At 44.9% G+C, this 19,512-nt stretch overlaps 2 protein-coding genes across 5 annotated transcripts in view; one reads left to right on the top strand and one right to left on the bottom strand.

Annotated features, from left to right (window-relative positions):
- zfyve16 (zinc finger, FYVE domain containing 16) overlaps positions 1 to 12,861 on the top strand; it is a 29,365-nt gene extending 16,504 nt beyond the window's left edge. For all 4 annotated transcript variants that reach the window (XM_048234512.1, XM_048234513.1, XM_048234514.1 and 1 more), the window contains 10 exons: positions 353 to 508; positions 1,513 to 1,737; positions 2,750 to 2,832; positions 4,141 to 4,245; positions 5,028 to 5,178; positions 6,355 to 6,435; positions 6,718 to 6,880; positions 8,598 to 8,703; positions 8,990 to 9,166; positions 9,738 to 12,861. In XM_048234512.1, coding sequence (XP_048090469.1) covers positions 353 to 508; positions 1,513 to 1,737; positions 2,750 to 2,832; positions 4,141 to 4,245; positions 5,028 to 5,178; positions 6,355 to 6,435; positions 6,718 to 6,880; positions 8,598 to 8,703; positions 8,990 to 9,166; positions 9,738 to 9,896 — 1,406 coding nt within the window. In that variant the 3' untranslated portion in view covers positions 9,897 to 12,861. The remainder of the gene's footprint in view (positions 1 to 352; positions 509 to 1,512; positions 1,738 to 2,749; positions 2,833 to 4,140; positions 4,246 to 5,027; positions 5,179 to 6,354; positions 6,436 to 6,717; positions 6,881 to 8,597; positions 8,704 to 8,989; positions 9,167 to 9,737) is intronic.
- On the bottom strand, positions 12,826 to 19,087 carry ankrd34ba (ankyrin repeat domain 34Ba). Its single transcript, XM_048234515.1, is given in 3 exon segments — positions 12,826 to 14,355; positions 14,358 to 15,939; positions 18,921 to 19,087. Coding segments are annotated over 2 exon segments (1,695 nt in total). The 5' UTR covers positions 15,913 to 15,939; positions 18,921 to 19,087; the 3' UTR covers positions 12,826 to 14,215.
- Between the last annotated feature and the right edge of the window lie 425 nt (positions 19,088 to 19,512).

Here is a 19,512-nt window from a genome sequence, read left to right as displayed (position 1 = left end):
TGGGGTGTGTGTGTTTGTTTGTGTGTGTGTGTGTGTGTTTGTGGGGGGTGTGTTTGTTTGTTTGTGTGTGTGTGTGTGTTTGTGGGGTGTGTGTGTTTGTTTGTGTGTGTGTGGGGTGTGTGTGTGTGTGTGTTTGTGGGGTGTGTGTGTTTGTTTGTGTGTGTGTTTGTGGGGTGTGTGTGTGTTTGTTTGTGTGTGTCTGTGGTGTGTGTGTGTGTGTGTGGGGTGTGTGTTTGTTTGTGTGTGTGTCTGTGGGGTGTGTGTGTGTGTGTGTTTGTGTGTGTGTGTGTTTGTTTGTGGGGTGTGTGTGTTTGTTTTGTGTGTGTGTCTGTGGGGTGTGTGTGTGTGTTAGATGGAGAGCGGCGCTGCTGGTGCGTGAGCTCCAATGGCCTGCGCAGTGTGGGTCAGCGAGAGCTGCTGTTCGTGCTGGAGTGTCTGCCGGAGGAGAGCGCTCTGCCCCGGGACCTGTTCAACCTCATCAGCTCCGTCTATCAGGACGCCCAGAGAGGTGAGGAGGGCCACCGCCATCACACACACACACACACACACACACACACACACACACACACACACACTCATCAGCTCCGTCTATCAGGACGCCCAGAGAGGGAGGGAGGGGCCACACACACACACACACACACACACTCATCAGCTCCGTCTATCAGGACGCCCAGAGAGGTGAGGAGGGCCACCATCATCACACACACACACACACACACACACACACACACACACACACTCATCAGCTCCGTCTATCAGGACGCCCAGAGAGGTGAGGAGGGCCACCGCCATCACACACACACACACACACACACACACACACTCATCAGCTCCGTCTATCAACTTGAATTTCCCCTGGGGATCAATAAAGTATCTATCTATCTATCTATCTATCTATCATCTATCTAGAGGTCTGGGAGGGCCACCATCACACACACACACACTCCTCCACTCTCACACAGACACATACTCCTCCACTCTCAGTCACACACTCATACATACACACTCACTCCTGCACTCTCACACACACACACACACACACACTCTCACACACACACGCACTCCTCCACTCTCTCACACACACACACACACACTCCTCCACTCTCTAGTGTCTCCCTTCACTCACTCCGTCCCGTGTGCTCAGTGATGCTGCAGTTGGTTTTGGCATCTCATTGTGCTGTCAGTCCCTCCGCAGTCCTGCCACTCTCCCTCTCTGCGCTGCTTGTCTGTCTCCATTTAATGTTGATGAAAGAATGCCTCAGGGTACCAGCTAGGATAAAGCCCTGTCTTGGCATTGGGACCCACAAAAATGTTGTAGTGGTGAAATGTTCTTGTTATAACAAAAAGCCATGCACTTTAGTACTTACAGTTAGTACTAAACCTTTTGTTTAAAAATGCTGTCATGATACTGTCAGATTTGGTGTCTCTCGTACATGCAAAAACACACTTACTCAGTCCCTTACTCATTTACTGATGTATTTCTCTCTCTCTCTCTCTCTCTCTAACTACCAGGGAAGTTTATCGAGGACCTGGGCAATGTGACATTCACTGACAGCTTCCTGGGCACCAAAGACCACGGAGGCGTGCTGTTCTTCTCCCCCTCCTTCCAGCCCATGGAGGGCCTGGCCGCGCCGCCCGAGCCCTTCCTGTGCGGAGTGCTGCTCCAGAAGCTGGAGGTGCCCTGGGCCAAAGTGTTCCCCCTGCGTCTGCTGCTGCGACTGGGCCTGGAGCACAACTGTGAGCCCCCCCCTCACCCCAGTGCATCTCCACACCCACATAAAGTCCTCATGGAAACCAATTCTGTAACACTTCACTTGGATAGTCTGCTTAACTCATTGAATGCCAAGCTGTTTTCGGAAGCTTTGTCCTAGAGTGCCAGCAATCTAGACCATTGATGATTTTTGTACAGCCACAGCATATTCTGTGTTATAGCTATGAAAACATACAATGGAAAGGTGAGACCTTAAGCTCTCGTTGCAAACCGTGTATTTCTACTGCGCCTCTGTTACTGAGAAATCCCAAAGCTAAACAGTGGCTGGGTTTTCATCAAAACCTGTTTTTTTTTTTTTTTAGAAATGGAGATCTTTTATGAGTCACTATCACCGACATATTGTGCACTCTGGCAAAGCGTGCACTGCCTACCACCACCCACTCTGCTAGGCCTGGCTCGTGGTGGAGATGGAACTCCCTCCTCAGCACGGTGTTCAGTCACTCCTTGTAATGTTTTGACCTGTCGTGGTCAGAGTCATCTTGTCTTAGTAGAAATGTGGACTCATCCAGCGTTGTCTGGCTTAAAACGCACCTGCTGCAAAATCTTTTTCTTCGACTTTTTCATTTCTCCCTTCCTCCTAGTGATAAACCCACGAAAATAAATGACCTGATTTTGACCTGGCGTGCATGTCACTGATAGGCTAATCAGTGACTGATTCGAAACAAAGCGGCAACCATCAAAAGCCGAGTTAAGATCAAACGTCCAGATAAAATGAGTTTTCGATCGTCATATATTTCATTTCCATTCATCACAGAGTTCCCAAAATCACATATAAGGTGTGTTAGAGTGTCTAGTTTCGTAATTAAAAAAAAAGCTAAAAATGTAAAATTACGTTTTTGGCACTCAACGCATGGGAAGGAAAAACGTAATATTACGTTTTTGGCACTCAATGAGTTAATGTGTAGTTTTTTTTTTTGTGTTGCTCCACATTCCAAAGCAGATTATTGTCTGAGTTGGTCTCTTCTCCCTCCTCCACAGTATACCCGTGTACACTGGTTAGCGTGCGCTTCAGACAGCCTGTGTTTCAGGAGACGGGACACACTATCATGAACCTACTGGCAGTAAGTCTCTCGTTATCTTTTCATTCCCTTTCATATCTCTCTCTCTCTCTCTCTCTCTGTCTCTCTCACTCTGTTTCTCTGTCATTCTCTCCCCCTCTCCCTCTTTCTGTCTGTCTCTGCTCTCTATCTGATGGCCGAAAGAACGACTCAGCGTCGAGAAAACTGCTGAGTCATGAATAGCCATGGGCACTTTTGCCGAATCATGCTGCTGCTAATTAATGGGGTGGTTTAAACCTTGCCTGCCCTGAAGAGAAAGACAAACAAACATCATGACTCAGTGACACATTAGCATGTTTTGTTTCTTTCTCGTCTTGTTTACTTGTCCCTTTTGTTTATTTTCTTTTTACAAGAAGCTGTTGCTAGATCTGACTTTTGAGAGTTGAGGCAATTAGAACAGATTTGTAGTGGATTGATCTTTTTTTTATTGAATTGGTAACATGCCGTCTTCCTTGATACGGTTTTAGAGATGCACCAAACCGGTCTGCTTACTGTAAGTTGTTTCTCAGAACTGGCATGCTTTCAGTTCTGTTCAAAGAACAGGGGGATGAATGAGAGTTAGAGAGACGGGGTGGGAAAGAGAGGGGAGGGAGGAAGGGATGGGTGAGAGGGTTATGAGAGGTGGAGGAGCGAGTTAAAAGTACTAAAGATTTGTGATCTGGCAGAGTGGCCGTTGGGTTAATGCCAGCTGGGCTTTCAGTGCATTCATTCGTCTGCCCCCCCTCCCCCCCAATCGTATGGCATCACTACAGCTGGGCGGGCGGTCGGTCGGTCAGTCAGTTATTCCCAGTGGGCAGTCTTTATTGAACCGCAGCGTTGCGTTCTCCATTTTCTCCCAAGTGCCAAGTTCACAGTTAATTGAAAGTAACAGAAACCACTTTATGTACTTTACATCCTGTAATATAGCCCCTGTAGAACAGTACTGTTACTTAGAAGCCCCCGTAGAACAGTACTGTTACTTAGAAGCCCCCGTAGAACAGTACTGTTACTTAGAAGCTCCCGTAGAACAGTATTGTTACTTAGAAGACCCCGTAGAACATTGCTGTTACTTAGAAGCCCCTGTAGAACAGTACTGTTACTTGGAAGGGCTGTGTGCTGATGGGGACCAGAGGCTTTATCTTGTAGTTTATAGAGCGCATTTATGCCTCATGAAATTGAAATGATAGACTGCACCTCTTGCTGTAAAGTGAGATGCACACCCTCTTACCAAGCAGCCACAGACCTTGTGCCTCTTGAATTGGATTTGTTTACTGGTTTGTTGGTTTGTTTTGTTTATTTGTGTTGATGTGTGTGTGTGTGTGTCCTCTACAGGATCTCAGGAACTACCAGTACAGCCTGCCGCTGGTGGAGGGTCTGCGGGTGCACATGGAGCTGGGCAATAGCTACATCCACATCCCCAAGTGCAAGTTCCACGAGGTGAGAACCAGACACCTTCCGTTATATCCACCCACTGAAAAACATGCGTGGTGGAGCAGCAGTTTAGTCACTGCCTGAAGCGGTCAACCCAAGTTCCATTGCTGATCCCACCCTTGCGAGTCTTTGTCACTTTGGATTAAAGTGTCTGCTAAATTAACTAAGTTAAAGGAGAAGTTCGGTGTGATATTGACCTAAAGTGTGTTGAAACATGATACCGAGTGTGAACTTTTGTCTCATAGCTCATCTCGGCTTGTCCCCTGCAATCCGAAATCTGGCGCTAGTTAGCTGATGCTCCTTTAACTTTAAGTTTAACTTTATTAACATGCCCACACAATCAAATCACATAAGTGCCATAAACTAGCCATTGTTATGGTTGCCTTAACATCTTTTACATACTCTACACAGTTCTGCTTGAAGCAGTTATTCAAAGTTCTGTCAAAATAGACAGAGAGCACTGAATCAGGCAGCGCTGTCACAGCTGAGGAAGGGACTTCACTGCATGGAAATGATGGCTTATATTGGGAAAATATTTGCATGTCCATGGATATGTGTTTCAACATTTTAAGGACTGTTTGTAAGTGTAGGTTGTGAAGGATATGAAAGTGTGTGCAAATAAAAAACTGGTGAGGAGGGTGCACATGGGGAAGATACTCAATCTGTGTGTGTGTGTGTGTGCACGGGTGTGTGTGTGTGTGTGTGTGTGTGTGTACGCGTGTGTGTTTGTGCGTGTTTGTTTGTGCGTGTGTGTGTGTGTGTGTGCGCGCACGTGCCCGTGTGTGCAGATGCTGAAGGTGGTGAACTCCTCCAACGAGCACGTGATCAGCGTGGGCGCCTGTTTCAGCACGGAGGCCGACTCGCACCTGGTGTGTGTGCAGAACGAAGAGGGCAGCTACCAGACGAAAGCCAACAGCATGCTGGGAAAGACCCGCAGAGGTACGCCAGGGCCGCCGTCTCCAGAACACCCCACACACGCCAGAGAGCGTCGGCACCTTAGCTGCGGAACAACAGCCACCACCTGAAGAAACAAACACGTGCCTATTATTGCCGCCTTCATGCCCTCCTGTATAATTAAAATGACTGCACTGTGTACAGTGGTTGTTTGGCTTCTGGTAGTGTCCTGGGGCCTGTACTACGAAGGGAGCTTAACCTACCCAGATGTAACCCAGGGTTACTTTGTTAAACCAGGGTTGACAAAACCCGGTTATCTTAAGTGGTGTTAATCGGTACTATGACGCTGATTATGAAGTTGATTTGTTGAGCCGGGGTTAACCTATATGCCTTTATGTGCAGGGTACAGTAATATGACATTCAATTCAACAAGTTTGTTAAAATTGTGATTTTAATTTATTAGGCCTACTGTAGGCTATGTCCGATTTATTATTATTTTAGGCTATTCTTGCTCAGATGTTCAGCATACTGTAGGCCTATGTCCGATTTATTTTCGGACATACAGTATTCTTGCATCACCGATGGAATACATGAATGTCCAAGTAGGCTACGGGCATTGCTATGAGACGTCTTCCTAGATCATCTGACAAAGATAACAAATTCCCTCGGACAATATATATCTTCATAGAGAATATCGTCCGGGTAGGCTATATATATTTTCTGGCGGTCTCTAAAACCCCTCCCCCTGCGAAGAGAGTCCCTCACGATTTGCGCTCCAATGTCGTATGGATCATCCAGGTACGCCAACATGTCTCGGGAGAAATTGTTAGTGGAGGGGTGGTACTTATAAAGGGTGTGGTTAATGGAAACCTCGGGTTAACCAAGAACATAACCTGCTCGGAGCAGGTTTGAGATGCAGCATAAATTGCCATGGCAGCACACCTCGGTTAAAACCTATCCACCTTTCGTAGTACGGGTTAATCGGGAAGTTACGCCACGCGTGATCAAGTTACTCTCGAAGTTACCCAGATAAGCCAGTAACCCCGCTTCGTAGTACAGGCCCCTGGTCAGCAGTTCTTCTATTATTGTTTCTTTTTGTCCAGCATGTTAAGGGCTTTCAGACAAGTTCACCGAGTACAAAGCTGCCCCAAAAGGAACTCATTTTCTGTCTGCTTGTCTGTCTGTGTGTGTGTGTGTGTGTGTGTTTAATCTCTAACACAGTAACGGGGGCCAGCTTTGTGGTGTTTAATGGAGCGCTCAAAGCATCCTCAGGATTCATTGCCAAGTCCAGCATTGTTGAAGGTACAAACAATTTTTTTACTGAAGCATTTTCACATCTGGAATCATGTATTAAAAGTGTGTCTTATGTGTCTGTTATGTATAAGGTGGTCAATATGGTTGTTGAGGTCCTGTGTGTGTGTGTGTGTGTCCTCTGTGTGTGACCTCTGTCTGTGTTGATGTCCTGCAGATGGGGTGTGTGTGTGTCCTCTGTGTGTGACCTCTGTCTGTGTTGATGTCCTGCAGATGGGGTGTGTGTGTGTGTGTCCTCTGTGTGTGACCTCTGTCTGTGTTGATGTCCTGCAGATGGGCTGATGGTGCAGATTCCTCCAGACAGCATGGGGGCGCTGCGCCAGGCGCTGCGGGACCAGGCCGACTTCCAGATCCCCTGCGGCAGAGCTGACAGCACTGAAGCCCGTGAGAACGTCACCATCCGCTGGGTGGACTGGAGTCCACCTGTCAATGCAGGGTACTCGCACTCTTATCCTCTCTCACTCTCTCACACACACACACACACACACACACACACACACACACACACACACATATAAACTCCCACTCTTATCCTCTTCCATTTGCCGCTCTTAGATAGATTTACTTGCTCTCACTCTCACTCACACACACACACACACACACACACACACACACACACACACACACATATATAAACTCCCACTCTTATCCTCTCTCACTCTCTCTCACACACACACACACACACACACACATATATAAACTCCCACTCTTATCCTCTCTCACTCTCACACACACACACACACACACACATACATATAAACTCCCACTCTTATCCTCTCTCACACACACACACACACACACACACACACACACACACACACACACACACACACATATATAAACTCCCACTCTTATCCTCTCTCACTCTCACACACACACACACACACACACATATAAACTCCCACTCTTATCCTCTCTCACTCTCTCTCTCACACACACACACACACATATAAACTCCCACTCTTATCCTCTTCCATTTGCCGCTCTTAGATAGATTTACTTGCTCTCACTCTCACACACACACACACACACACACACACATATAAACTCGGTTTGAGTAAACTCCGTGCTCTATGACCTTTTTAAAACTGTTTACTGTACTATAACTATTGTAATGTGAATATTCTGTTAAGTCGCTTTGGACAAAAGCATCGACTAAATTCCATAACCATATATACAAAATATTAACACACAATCTACATCTATCATATAAGCAGTTCCATTTTCTGTGTACAGTGTTTATTTCACTACACATTTGGGCATATGGCACTTGATGGACTTTGACACCCTTTACTGCCATACAGCACCCAGATCTGAATTATCCTTAAAGAGACTGCATCCAATAATTTGCCATTTTTTGAAGCATTGTCTGGCATTATCTTCAAATTAATTTTCATGGAAGTCACGTGAAAGACGAGATAAACACACACCTAGGCTATAAAACAAACAAACAAAGCAAACAAAAATCTTCAACTATATCACCAAAACGCTTGAGTTATGTGCGAGTAAGCCTGTAGTCCTGCTAAGCTGTGCCGCTGCAAGTGTTTCTGCATGCCTTATCAGTAAGCTAGACTTGCCAAAGCACCTTACTGCAGCTTAAGCACTACCCAGCCCACTGTTTCTAATGAACGCCACGCGAGCGCGCGTGCATTGTTAAGAGCTGCCGGAGTAGCCACTGTATGCCCCTGCCATCCATCTGAAGCGTGACTGATGACTGCCTTCCAGACGGAGGCTTTTCAAAGCTCTGAATGAGGCCTCTGATCCACACAAGGAGCACAATGGCGTCCGAGCAGTACAGTTAATGGGCTCGTGGCGCCATAATGAGCTAATTAGCGCTTAAGACACTGAGTGGAGTGGCTTGTGCCTTAGGGATGTGTGGGACTAAAAGCACTGATTTCTTTTCTCTCTCTGTGTGTGTGTGTGTGTGTGTGTGTGCATGTGGCTTAGTGCTTAGGCAGTGTGCATTCATATCTACTTTCTTGTGCTTATATTTTTTGGGTTGTATGATTGTGGGTGTCTGAGTATACTTTTGTATTTTGTGTGTGTGAGTGCTGATTGTTAATGGATATTTCTTGGTGTATGCTTGTACACCCATATCTGTGTATGTGTGTGCACGTGGCCATTTACGAGTGTGTGTTTGCTGTACCCTTCAGAGTCACAAGTCCCATCGACGGCCGCTCTCTGGAGGGAGTGTCCAGTGTCCGCGTCCAGCAGGAGTCTGTGTTTGACAGCGATGGACGGACCATCGTGTGCACAGAGGTATGACCGAAGCACAGAAACACAATGATCAACACTGTCAGAATCTCTGTTTTTTGTCAGTTCACCTTACATTTCATCAAAGAGCAACAACCCAGTTATAGAGGTCTAGGTTAGGCCCTAGATGAAGAAAATGCATTAGTGTTTTTTTTTTTTTTTAGATTCTTGTGTTTATTTCAGCTTTTCCATTGGTTCATCCAAAATGAAATAAAAATGTCAGTCAGTAGTACCATATCCTGCTTCCTCATATCTGCTGCATATCTTCTGTGGCCTATCCCTTCTCTTACAGGTCTTCTATCTGCTGAAGAACGCAGACTGCCCCCTAGGGGCGGTGTTGTCATCCTGCAACCAGTTCCAGCGTGAGATGGCCACGGCAGGTTGCGCTGCCCTCTGTCCCCACCTGGGCGTGCTCATGGCTAGCGGCATCAACTGCCTCGGCCTGCGCATCTCCACTGACACTGACATGGTGAGTCCCACAGGACACATGAGGCAGATCGCGCACATCAAACACACGTTTGTGTGTGTGTGTGTGTTTGTGTGTTTGTCTGCGTGTGTGTGTGTGTTTGCGTGTGTGTTTGTCTGGGTGTGTGTGTGTGTGTTTGTCTGTGTGTGTGTTTGTCTGCCTGTGTGTGTGTGTGTGTGTGTTGTGTGTGTGTGTGTGTGTGTGTGTGTGTGTGTTTGTCTGCGTGTGTGTGTGTGTGTGTGTTTGTCTGCCTGCCTGTGTGTGTGTGTGTTTGTCTGCGTGTGTGTGTGTGTTTGTCTGTGTCGTGTGTGTGTGTTTGTCTGTTTGTCTGTGTGTGTGTGTTTGTCTGCCTTAGCCAAAGTTCATCTGTAATATTTGTAGAGGAGATGGTGTGTATCTGTCTACCTATCTTAGAGGTTATGACAATACTGGCTCTTGTATTTGTGTGTAATTTGTGTGTGACTTGATTGTTTTTGAGGTTGTGGGTGCATGCGTGTTGTTTGTTTGTGTTTGTGGCTGGTTGCGTTTATCACTCAGACTTGAGCCCGCCGCTATATGTGTGTGTGTCCTGTAGGTGGAGTACCAGGCGGGCTCTGGCGGTCGGCCGCTGCCCCAACGCTACATGAACGAGCTGGACGGCGCTCTGATCCCCGCCATCCACGGCGGCAGCTCCCGTGTCCCGCAGCACGCCCTCGACATGGAGCTCATCTTCTACGTCTCGCACAGCCTGTGAGCCCGCAGCACGTCTCGCGTCCACCCGTGACTGGACCTCCGCATATTAGCGCTCTCATCTCGGAGCCAGGGGATCTAATTACCCGCATCTCACCTGTAGTCTCCACACAGACCGCTGATGGGTGTTGGCCAGCACCTGGACATGGGGAGTCTCTATATGCATAGTCTCTGAACATATACCACGACAGCCGTGGATGGGGGTTCCTCGACCGCGCTAAAAAGGGGGGTCTGTGTCATATTGGTTTCTAAACAGGGGAAAGAGATGATTGGACAGTCATTAAGCATCTAAAGATTGCAGCCAGTGTTCTATGTTTTCTTTAGTTCCTGCAGATCCCACACAGAAACAACAGGTGATGGTCAACCTTTATCTTTAAAGTCTATAGGCAACTTCGGCATCCCAAATGATATCTTAACCTGAGACCGACTGACACTTCGCACCACAGCATCCAAAGACCGAGCTGGTCTTCCACATCCCAAAGTGTTTTCATGATCTGCTGGATCTGAACATTCCACTGAGTCAAATCTCTAACCAATATACTACACGTGGGTGTGTGGGATCTTTGTGATGTTGTCTCTTGTTTTCACCACAACTGAACTAGGAGCTGGGCACCTTAAGTGTCCAGCACGGCATCTGAAGGTGGAGCTGGTCTTCGACTGCTTGGTATTCATCCTCTGTGTCATGAAAACCGCCCAAATGCGCCACTAAATATCAGAACAACCACCTGCTCTGTCAGCGTTTGAGGTCAAAGGAGCTGGAGTAGACTGAGACCCATGCTCCAACAAGATAACCAATGGCAGGACGTCGAAATGTGACGGACAGTCCTTTCAGCGAATCAGGAGGCAGCCCTTAGTGTGACTCTCGCTCTTGATGAATCGCTTTAACCAATGACAGGACTGTTGAGCACATGACCAGTCAGCTCTTAGACCTTCACAGCCAGGTGCCCCCTTCTCATCACCGACACACATGCACCCGAGGAGACCTCCTGTATATACACATCATCCCTGCTTCATAAAGGATAAAGTTGTAAACAAATACCAAAAAAAAAAACAGGGACGTGGTTTGTGTGTTCTGGCTGTGGATGTAACACATCTGCTCATGTGATGCAGTTGTTTGAATGTTAGTGCGCAGATTATCTGCACAATTTTTAACTAATTATTAATTGGATAATAATTATTTGATGGGGGAACGAGGATCGATTTATTTTCAAGTAAGTTACTTGAGTGAATGCTGGACTCCAATTTGGTGGGGAAAAACCCCTCTAGTTGGGGCATGGAGGCAAGAGTGAGTTCCTGAGCGGTAATTGATTATGGTGCACATTAATATCTCTATAATTGATGATATGAAGTTACTGTCCGCTTGTACCGCCTGATGATTACCTGAGGCACAGCGCAGTCCTCTCGCGGTCATCTCTCCTTTTCGTCATGCTTATGTGTGTAGGAAGAAGAAACCACCTTTAAGTTATTTGAAGCTTTTATGAAGCTTTAATACAATTTTTTTCTTGAGTTGTCCTTCAATGTCGAATCTAACAGACTTTTGAAAGGCCATGATCACTACCACACTGAAGTATGCCATGCTGATTCCGAGAGAAATCCCCCAAAATCCCCGCACTGGCTCTGGACGCAGAATGCAGCGCTTCAGTGGGCATGGTTACCAGACAGGTCTGCGTTTGTTGCTGACAACACTAATGCCCATTCTGCTGCTGCAAGCTGCTGCTTTGTGAGCCCTACCGTGTGTGTGTGTGTGTGTGTGTGTGTGTGTGTCTGCGTCTGCCTGCCTGCTGCGAACACCTCAAGAGCGCTGTTGTCCACAGATGTCTAAAACATGACTGAAATGTATCTAGAAGGTGTTGTTTGTCGCGGCGGTCTAACAAATAACTAGGAAGCTGCTGAACGTGAATGAGTTTGTGTCCATATTATAGGAGAGGCCTTGATCTTCTGTGAACGTACAGTTTGAGAAATCAGAGCCACAGTGTCAGCAATGCAATGAAAGATCAAAAATGGACCCTCACCCCCAACCCCTCAAACTAACTCTGAATAGCTTTCTGAAGAGGAAGGTCTCATTACCAGTATGTCAATATTATCGTTTTCTCCATTTGTGTTCTTTTGCTTCTCCTATAGAATACTGGGTCTGAAATGAAGAATGCTTTTGCACTTACATAATTTCTCCATTGATGGATGAACAAGCGTGTCAACAAGCAGTTTTATCCTATAGTATTGACCACTATGGGAAGACATGTACTTACCAAAATGGACACTTGGCATTGCACCTTACACTACCATTTGTGTTGCTGTCCAATAGTTAAACGATGCTGATTTTTCCACAGGTTGTCTTTCTTTATTTTACCATAAAGCAGCTGCAAAGCATTTTCTATTCTATTCATTGCACTCCATTCATTTGAACCTGATTAACATCAAGGAGGGCAGTAACACTGGTGCGAACAGTAACCCATTTAAAAAAAAAAAAAACCTGAACGTGCACCTGAGATTGGTGAACACACAGTGTTCTCTGAGCATTTGTCCTGTAGGGTATCTGAATAATAATTCAGAATGCAAATACAAATGTTGGGTCTCCGGTTCAGTAGAAACACTAGCAGATGAGCGCATAGTTTGTATGGATGACAAAACTATACTGTATGTGCTGTGAAATGAGAAGCATTTATGGTATTTGTTGTTTTATAGCAATGATGAATACAATTAATGATTAAATTCAGCTTCTTTTCGGGGGATGTTTTGGGAAGTAAATTATTTTCCCACCTTCATTAATAGAACATGAATCAAAGACATAACGTATTTTTATGCTTTTAATCTCAATTTCAACCGTTTTGCATAATGTATCTGTATTTATTCAAGAAACCAGCTTTATTTGGTGATTCTGGTATCTGGGACCTAAGGATGTTCTATACTCACCATTTATTTCTAAATATGTAATTCATGTAGAATAAAATATTGATTTATATGCAAATTAATGTTGTGTAATGTAGTCTGTGTATTTATGCTCTAGGCATCTGAAGAAGGTAGGTGGTGTAATATTTTCACATTACTGGTTTATCAAAGTTATTATGCCTTTCTCTGAAACATCGAAAATCTGTTGCACCCAAAAGAGTACACTGGGAACTAATTTTAAACCCTTTGACAGATGGCGCATTGAAATGGATAGAAATGGTGGCATTACCACTGGGTAACCACTAGACACTTTAATTTAACTTTGACAGTAACATTTTACAGTTTGTGATAAATAATTAGTCACAGGTCTTAGTTTCAAGTACATAAATAAATGCAGAATTGAACTGACAAGGAAGGGTGCTCTCTATTTATGTAGAACGTGGAATGTGGACTATGAGGTCACATCTAATCTTATTTGTTATTTTCTTTAATAAACCAGTAATACTAAACAGTTTACTTGCATACAATTTCCCCTTAAAACATAATAAGATGTCTATTACATCAGAACAATTTTATGATCAAAATTCTATATCTGATGTTTTTAGTAAGGTCCCACCTTTGAAGGTTTTAGAATATCTTACTAGCATAGATTTTAAAAAACATTTAAGTTTCTATAACTCACAATGCTCTGGCCATTAAATTGCCTAGTTGCTGAAATAGCTTTAAATTAAACAAACAAACATCTATTACATCAGTTAACCGACAGTCAAATGACATGTTTAGCTTTACTCTGCAGGTCTGTTGTCGTAAAGTTCCATTGGAACTGGACCTGCTGTGGGGCAAATCTACATCACCTTTTCATGGAAATACTCCACAAAATGTAGCAGCATATTTCACATGCTAACATGAGCCTAATGCTTGTGAACTACATCACCACAAGACCGATAAGCAAGAGAGTCTGAACTTCACACATCACAAGTTTAGAATTTGACTGGATATCTTCTCATTCAATGCTATGTAGTGGCTGAACAATGAACAAATCTGGTCCTAACATGGAAAATGAAGACAAGGTTATTACCACTGCTGCTGTCTATAAAATGCTACCATCTCTTTGTTCCATTTTGTTTGTAAATGTTTCTCTTATAGCCGTGTCATTTTCAGTCTACATGATGCCGGTATATCCACTTATCCTTTGGACAGTCCTCACCCCCCTGGTCATTTCAATACTGATTTGATTGAACTCATTGGCAGAATCAGACAGAGGTAGAGTCCCTCAACTGACTACACATATTTAGCACATTATAACATTTAGATTCCACAGTGATCTTATATAACAATAGCATATAATGACTAACACCGTAAACCTCTCAAACAGTTGAAGAGGATATGAGCAAGTTAAACGCATGTTTGTTTTTTGTGCTTCACCCAGATAACCATCTAATGGCCATAGATCTCTTTAAAGTCTCCAAGATGTCTGATTTGCTCTGTCTGCATAGAATGTCTCCTTAGAAGCATTCTCCTGCTTTTGGGGTCCTTCAGAAAGCCTGCTGGCGCTTGGGGTAGCAAGGCTTTGCTCCAGATAGTGTGCTACACCCCATTTTGTTATTGCTGGGCACATCTGAGGCGGTTGCCCCAGACTTGCAGGGGGTGAGGGTGTGTTGGGTAAGTGGTGGCAGCAGGTACCCCTGGCGAGGATGTGAGGGCTGGTCAGAGAGGAGGACCCCTGAGGACCGTCGCTCCAGACCAGCTGGGTGTTTCTTGGGTGCCTTGGTCAGTGACGTTGTGCCCTCGAAAGACTCCCTTGACCCAATGAGAGTGGAGGAACGAGACGTGACCAGCCGCCTTCTGTCCACGGCTCCCTTGATGTCGTCCAAGGAGCCGCCGTTCTGGAAGGACAGCTGAGAGTCCGAGCTGTAGTGGGCCATGCCCAGATTCCGCCGACAGACGATGTTCCGTAGGCTGGACACAGCCAGGTTTGGGAGGGACCTATCGGGGTCTCGATCGGCTGCTATGGGCTCAACTGTGGTCTTGGCATGGAGGTTTGGGTGTGAGAGCGAATGGGACGAGGACAAGCCATCAAAGGACATCTTGCGGCTGGGCATTAAACCAAACTCCTGCGTCGAGCTTCGATTGATGGCAGCTTGACCAGTTGGTCTCCCAGCTTGGCTCAAGCCACCAGCCTCTCTGAGGTCAATGCTCCAATGTCGTGTCAGAGGGCCACTAGTAAATGCTAACTGCTCGGTTCTGAATGAGAGCTCATCCTCTAGGGAGATGTCTGGGGGGTCCTCGATAGGGAAGGTGGCAAGACCTTGCTGCTGGGCCAGAAAGGAAGCCGGTATCTGCAGCCAAGGTTCTGAGTTCAGACGTTGCAGATGGGCAGTTTTGTCCAGGATTTCGTTCGTGATACCCCACTGACGGCAGGGTGAGCAGGGCTGGGAGTTGGTCACACCCTTGCACTCTTGAAAGGTGAACACCTGTTTTGGGGCAGCGCTGAGGGGGCTCGTGGAGGTGTGGAGCTCGATCTCCGACGGAGAGGTGCAGGACAGCGCAGGTGATTTCAGCTGGTCCCATCTCTCCAGGGCGCCCACTTGAGGAACGTTCAGGTACTGTTTGGTCATTTGCTTCCCATCGGCCATCTTGTCGGTGGTAATGATGATGACCTCTTTGCCCTTCGCCTTACAAGCGTCGATCAGCATCCTCAGTGTTTCTTTGTCCTTGGCGTTCACAGCGTGGACCAGTGCCGAACAACCAGAATGGTCCTCCAAGCTCGGGTCAGCACCTGTCTCCAGAAGCTGAGCCACCACCTCGGCACCGGCCCACTCCAGACAAGCATGCATCAGCGCTGTCTTCCCGCTCTTGTCCTGAATGTTTGGATCAGCGCCGCTTTCCAGAAGGTACCGCACCATCTTGGCTTTGGGCACACTCTGCTGGTCCACATGTTTGCTTTTGCACGCCACCATCAACGGCGTCTCGCCCAAGTCGTTGCTCTCGTTTATGTATGCGCCACCCTCCAGTAAAAGGCGCGTCAGGCGCAGCCGACTCAAGTAAACGGCCTTCAGCAAGGAGCTGCCATCTGTGTGAACAGTCTGGGTACCCTCCATGGCTGCTTCTTTCATTGTTTGGGCACACGTCATGGAAATCACCCACCAGTGTTGTAGGATCTGTTCAGGAGAGAACAGCATGACAGCATAAAATAAGGGTGGCTTATTCATATATTGCAATCTTAAATCAGCATGTTGCATGATGGATTGTGTTGTATTGACTTGATTATACAATAGTGGTAAAACTGATAAATCATTTTCTGTCATTCTGTTTAGTTCAAAGCTAGTATGCTAGATTATTAGGTGTCTGTAATTAGTGATCACTATATAAGTTAAGTGTTTAACATTCAACTAATACCCCGCCATATGGTTTTATCTACAAAGAAAGAGAAATCAAATCAGGTGAGACAATACTGTAATGCTGAAGGCCTTGCCAATGTAATTTGCCGTCAACAACATGGTTTCTCCTGAGGTGTTGATTTTCTCTCTCCAGATGCCGATTTTTTTGCTCTCACTCACTCTCTCTCTCTCTCTCTTTCTCTCTCTCTTTGTCTATCATTCGCCTCTCTCTCTCATTCACCTCTCTCTCTCTTTCTCTGTCTTTTGTGTCTGAGCAGCTGCAGTATTCTAAAGCACACTGTGACATGTCCTTGACTCCCCACTCTTCTCAAAACAGACTGCTACAGTAAAGTTGCCTTGTGCTTCAATAACAATCTCAGCCTGCCTGAACATTTTAACTACAGTGACATTTACAAATTCAGTGAAACAAACAATGTCTTTTAAAAAAACAAAAACAGATAAAAGCCTAATTTAGATTGATCCAGGCATCCAAACGGAGAAACCCAAATGGGTCCATGGCAGAACACTGCGTGGCTGTTGGCCCTTTTCCCCCATGTATTCATTATTTACCCAGGACTAACTGAACTTGCAAGGCTATTTTTCAGTGGCGCACATACACATACATTGCACATGCACACATACAGAGAGAGAGAAAGAGAGAGAGAGAGAGAGGAAGAGAGAGTGCTGACAGCCTCTGAGAATGATAGCTTTTCACTAATGCACATTACCCAAGACAGGAGTCTTTAATTGGTGCCTGTGTTGGTTTGCTCAGAATTGTGGCTTTGTTTTTCTGATTTATTCATTTATCTTGCCAGTTGCAATGGGAGCTACTATATATGATCTATAATTCCATTGTGGCACACTAGAATAACCCCATTCACCATTGCATTCACTGTAATGATGGTTTCAGCTACACTATGGCAGACACAGCTTTTATGCGAATCTCAAATGGAAATGTCAATTGAAGTCCTGTGTTGTAAAGGAGCAAAGGCAATGAAATTAAATCAAATATATAATAAAAGGTGATGGTGCTTTAATGCATGTATGCATATTGATGGTAATTTTGATACCATAGATTTAATAGAGACCCAGTCAGACCAATAGTATGAAAAATCAGAAACAGAGTTTATTAACAATGATGCGCATCAAGGGAGAGACAGCATGACTTCACCTAAAGATCCATCAGCTGCTCTAACTGAAATAGTTAGGGTTTAAGTATCCTTCCAGGCTGACGGGGATGGCGTTGGTCATCCCATCTCACGTGGACTACACTGAATCAGACTCTGCTTAGTAGCAACCTGGCAATCCGGAGCAGATAGCTACTGACGCAGCCATGCAGAACAGTGAAACACTGCAAAGTCATAATATTCCCGCTTATCTCTAAAAATAGTCACACACAGATATACACAGGGACAGTACAGATATCATACAGTCATTACATAGAATCATACTTTTAGTATCAAAGTGACCCACTAATGACAAATGCAGAACATGAAGCCACATATTGGAATATTGGACATAATGCAGAACATTAAACCACATATTAGAATATTGGACATAATGTTCTATTCCACTTTCTCTCAATATGTACATTATCTATGTGCTGTACACCATTGGTTTGTATCTAGCTCTGGGAATTGATAATGACTTTCCCTTACCTCATGGCTATGGTAAACACAGCTGAGTTCGGGCTGTTTTTTAATGTAATGAGAGGCAGCTTTTTTATTTGTCTATCTGGGTCTTGGGTCTCTAGGACTGTAAATAAATATGCTTTTAGATCCACTGCGGTTCTTAGTGAGGCTACTATTGTGCATCAATGGTTTTGCTTTTTGTGATGTAGCCTACTTTCTGTTACTTCGGCAACGCCAGACTTGGAACTGATATTCAAACAATAATTGGGCATAACGCCTACAGGTTCAACAGTAACAAGCCCAGGTAAGCCCCCCTACATTTCACATTGCTGAGAAATTGTACTACGCCTTTCTATTGGTAGAGCGCGTTGTTTCCATAGCAAAGTGCGGCGTCAGTGCAGGCGAGTGATGAGAGTGACTTGTGCCCCCGTCAGCAGCTCTCTGCCCCGCTCCGCAACCCCACGGGGAGTTTGTGCGCTGCACTCCTCTTATGTGGAGAGGGATCAGCAGGAACGCGCAAACAAGTGCGTGCCAAATAAAGAGTGAAGTGGACCGCGGGTGCCACACCAACTGGCCCTATGCTATATATATATATATATATATATATATATATATATATATATATATATATATATATATATATATATATAAACACATGCTGATCTCAGTGTATACCTATTCGAATATGCTATATATATATATATATATATATATATATATAAAAACCCTCTTATACGGGGATCTCTAGACCGAAGTTAATGGATTCCGGAGAAGAATTGGTGGCATTATATAATGAAAGTGGATAAACATAATTAAAGACATTCATAAAGAAACAGTAACCATTATGCTGCTATTCTTGAGTAATTACAATTGAGCAGACTGCAATGACCTTCAGGATAAATAATCCAGTCACAGAATACTTAATTGATGTGTTTTGCGTCTGTCTGATATGCCTGAGATATTCGAATAGGTATACACTGAGATCAGCATGCGTTTATTAAAGCATTATAAAAAGAATATCGAGGGGATCTGTATATTTTTAAGACTTCTCAGGGGGGAGAGAAGAACATTGTAGCTTACTACGTCATCGGTGAAAAGAAATATAAAGTAAATTGAGTTTTTTGTACTCACCAATAAATCCCTTTCAACAAGCTTTGCATTCAAAGGTGTTCAGATACATCTCTTCTGAAATCGGAGAAATCACAAATTTGCCTTAATACTGCTTCATCAATTCACTTTGTACAAAGATATTTATTTGCAGATATTGGAGAGGTTGCGGTAGCACATTACAACATATCCCATAGAACACTCTGTGCGTAATGCGCGCGAAAGTGTCTGTGCGCACAGCCGCACGCGCACACATGAGTGCGCAAGTGAGCATGGGCAGGATACATCGACTGTGAAAGAGATTTCTTATATCTCTATGGAAAAACAGATGTGACGTTAGGCAGGTTTGAAGGACGGTGATAGATATATATATATATGTGTATATATGTATATATATACCCCTCTAATGTTCGTAAACCCCCACGCAACATGCTGAGTAGTGAACAGAGATGGCAATGGATAATGGATAGCCTACACACTGCATTAGCCTACAATGTCAACATTCATTTGAACCTGCCTGTCCGTGAAGAGCCATTTTTACTATTCGCTTTGATGTTAAATTGATCAAACTTAAAAACGTAATAAAACTTTTTTGGGAAGCTACCCTTGAGTGTAC

Source organism: Alosa alosa, chromosome 23 (genome assembly GCF_017589495.1).
Source record: "Alosa alosa isolate M-15738 ecotype Scorff River chromosome 23, AALO_Geno_1.1, whole genome shotgun sequence".
Lineage (NCBI taxonomy): Eukaryota > Metazoa > Chordata > Actinopteri > Clupeiformes > Clupeidae > Alosa > Alosa alosa.
Note: the sequence above shows the minus strand (reverse complement) of the source record. Positions and strands in the feature narration are given on the sequence as shown.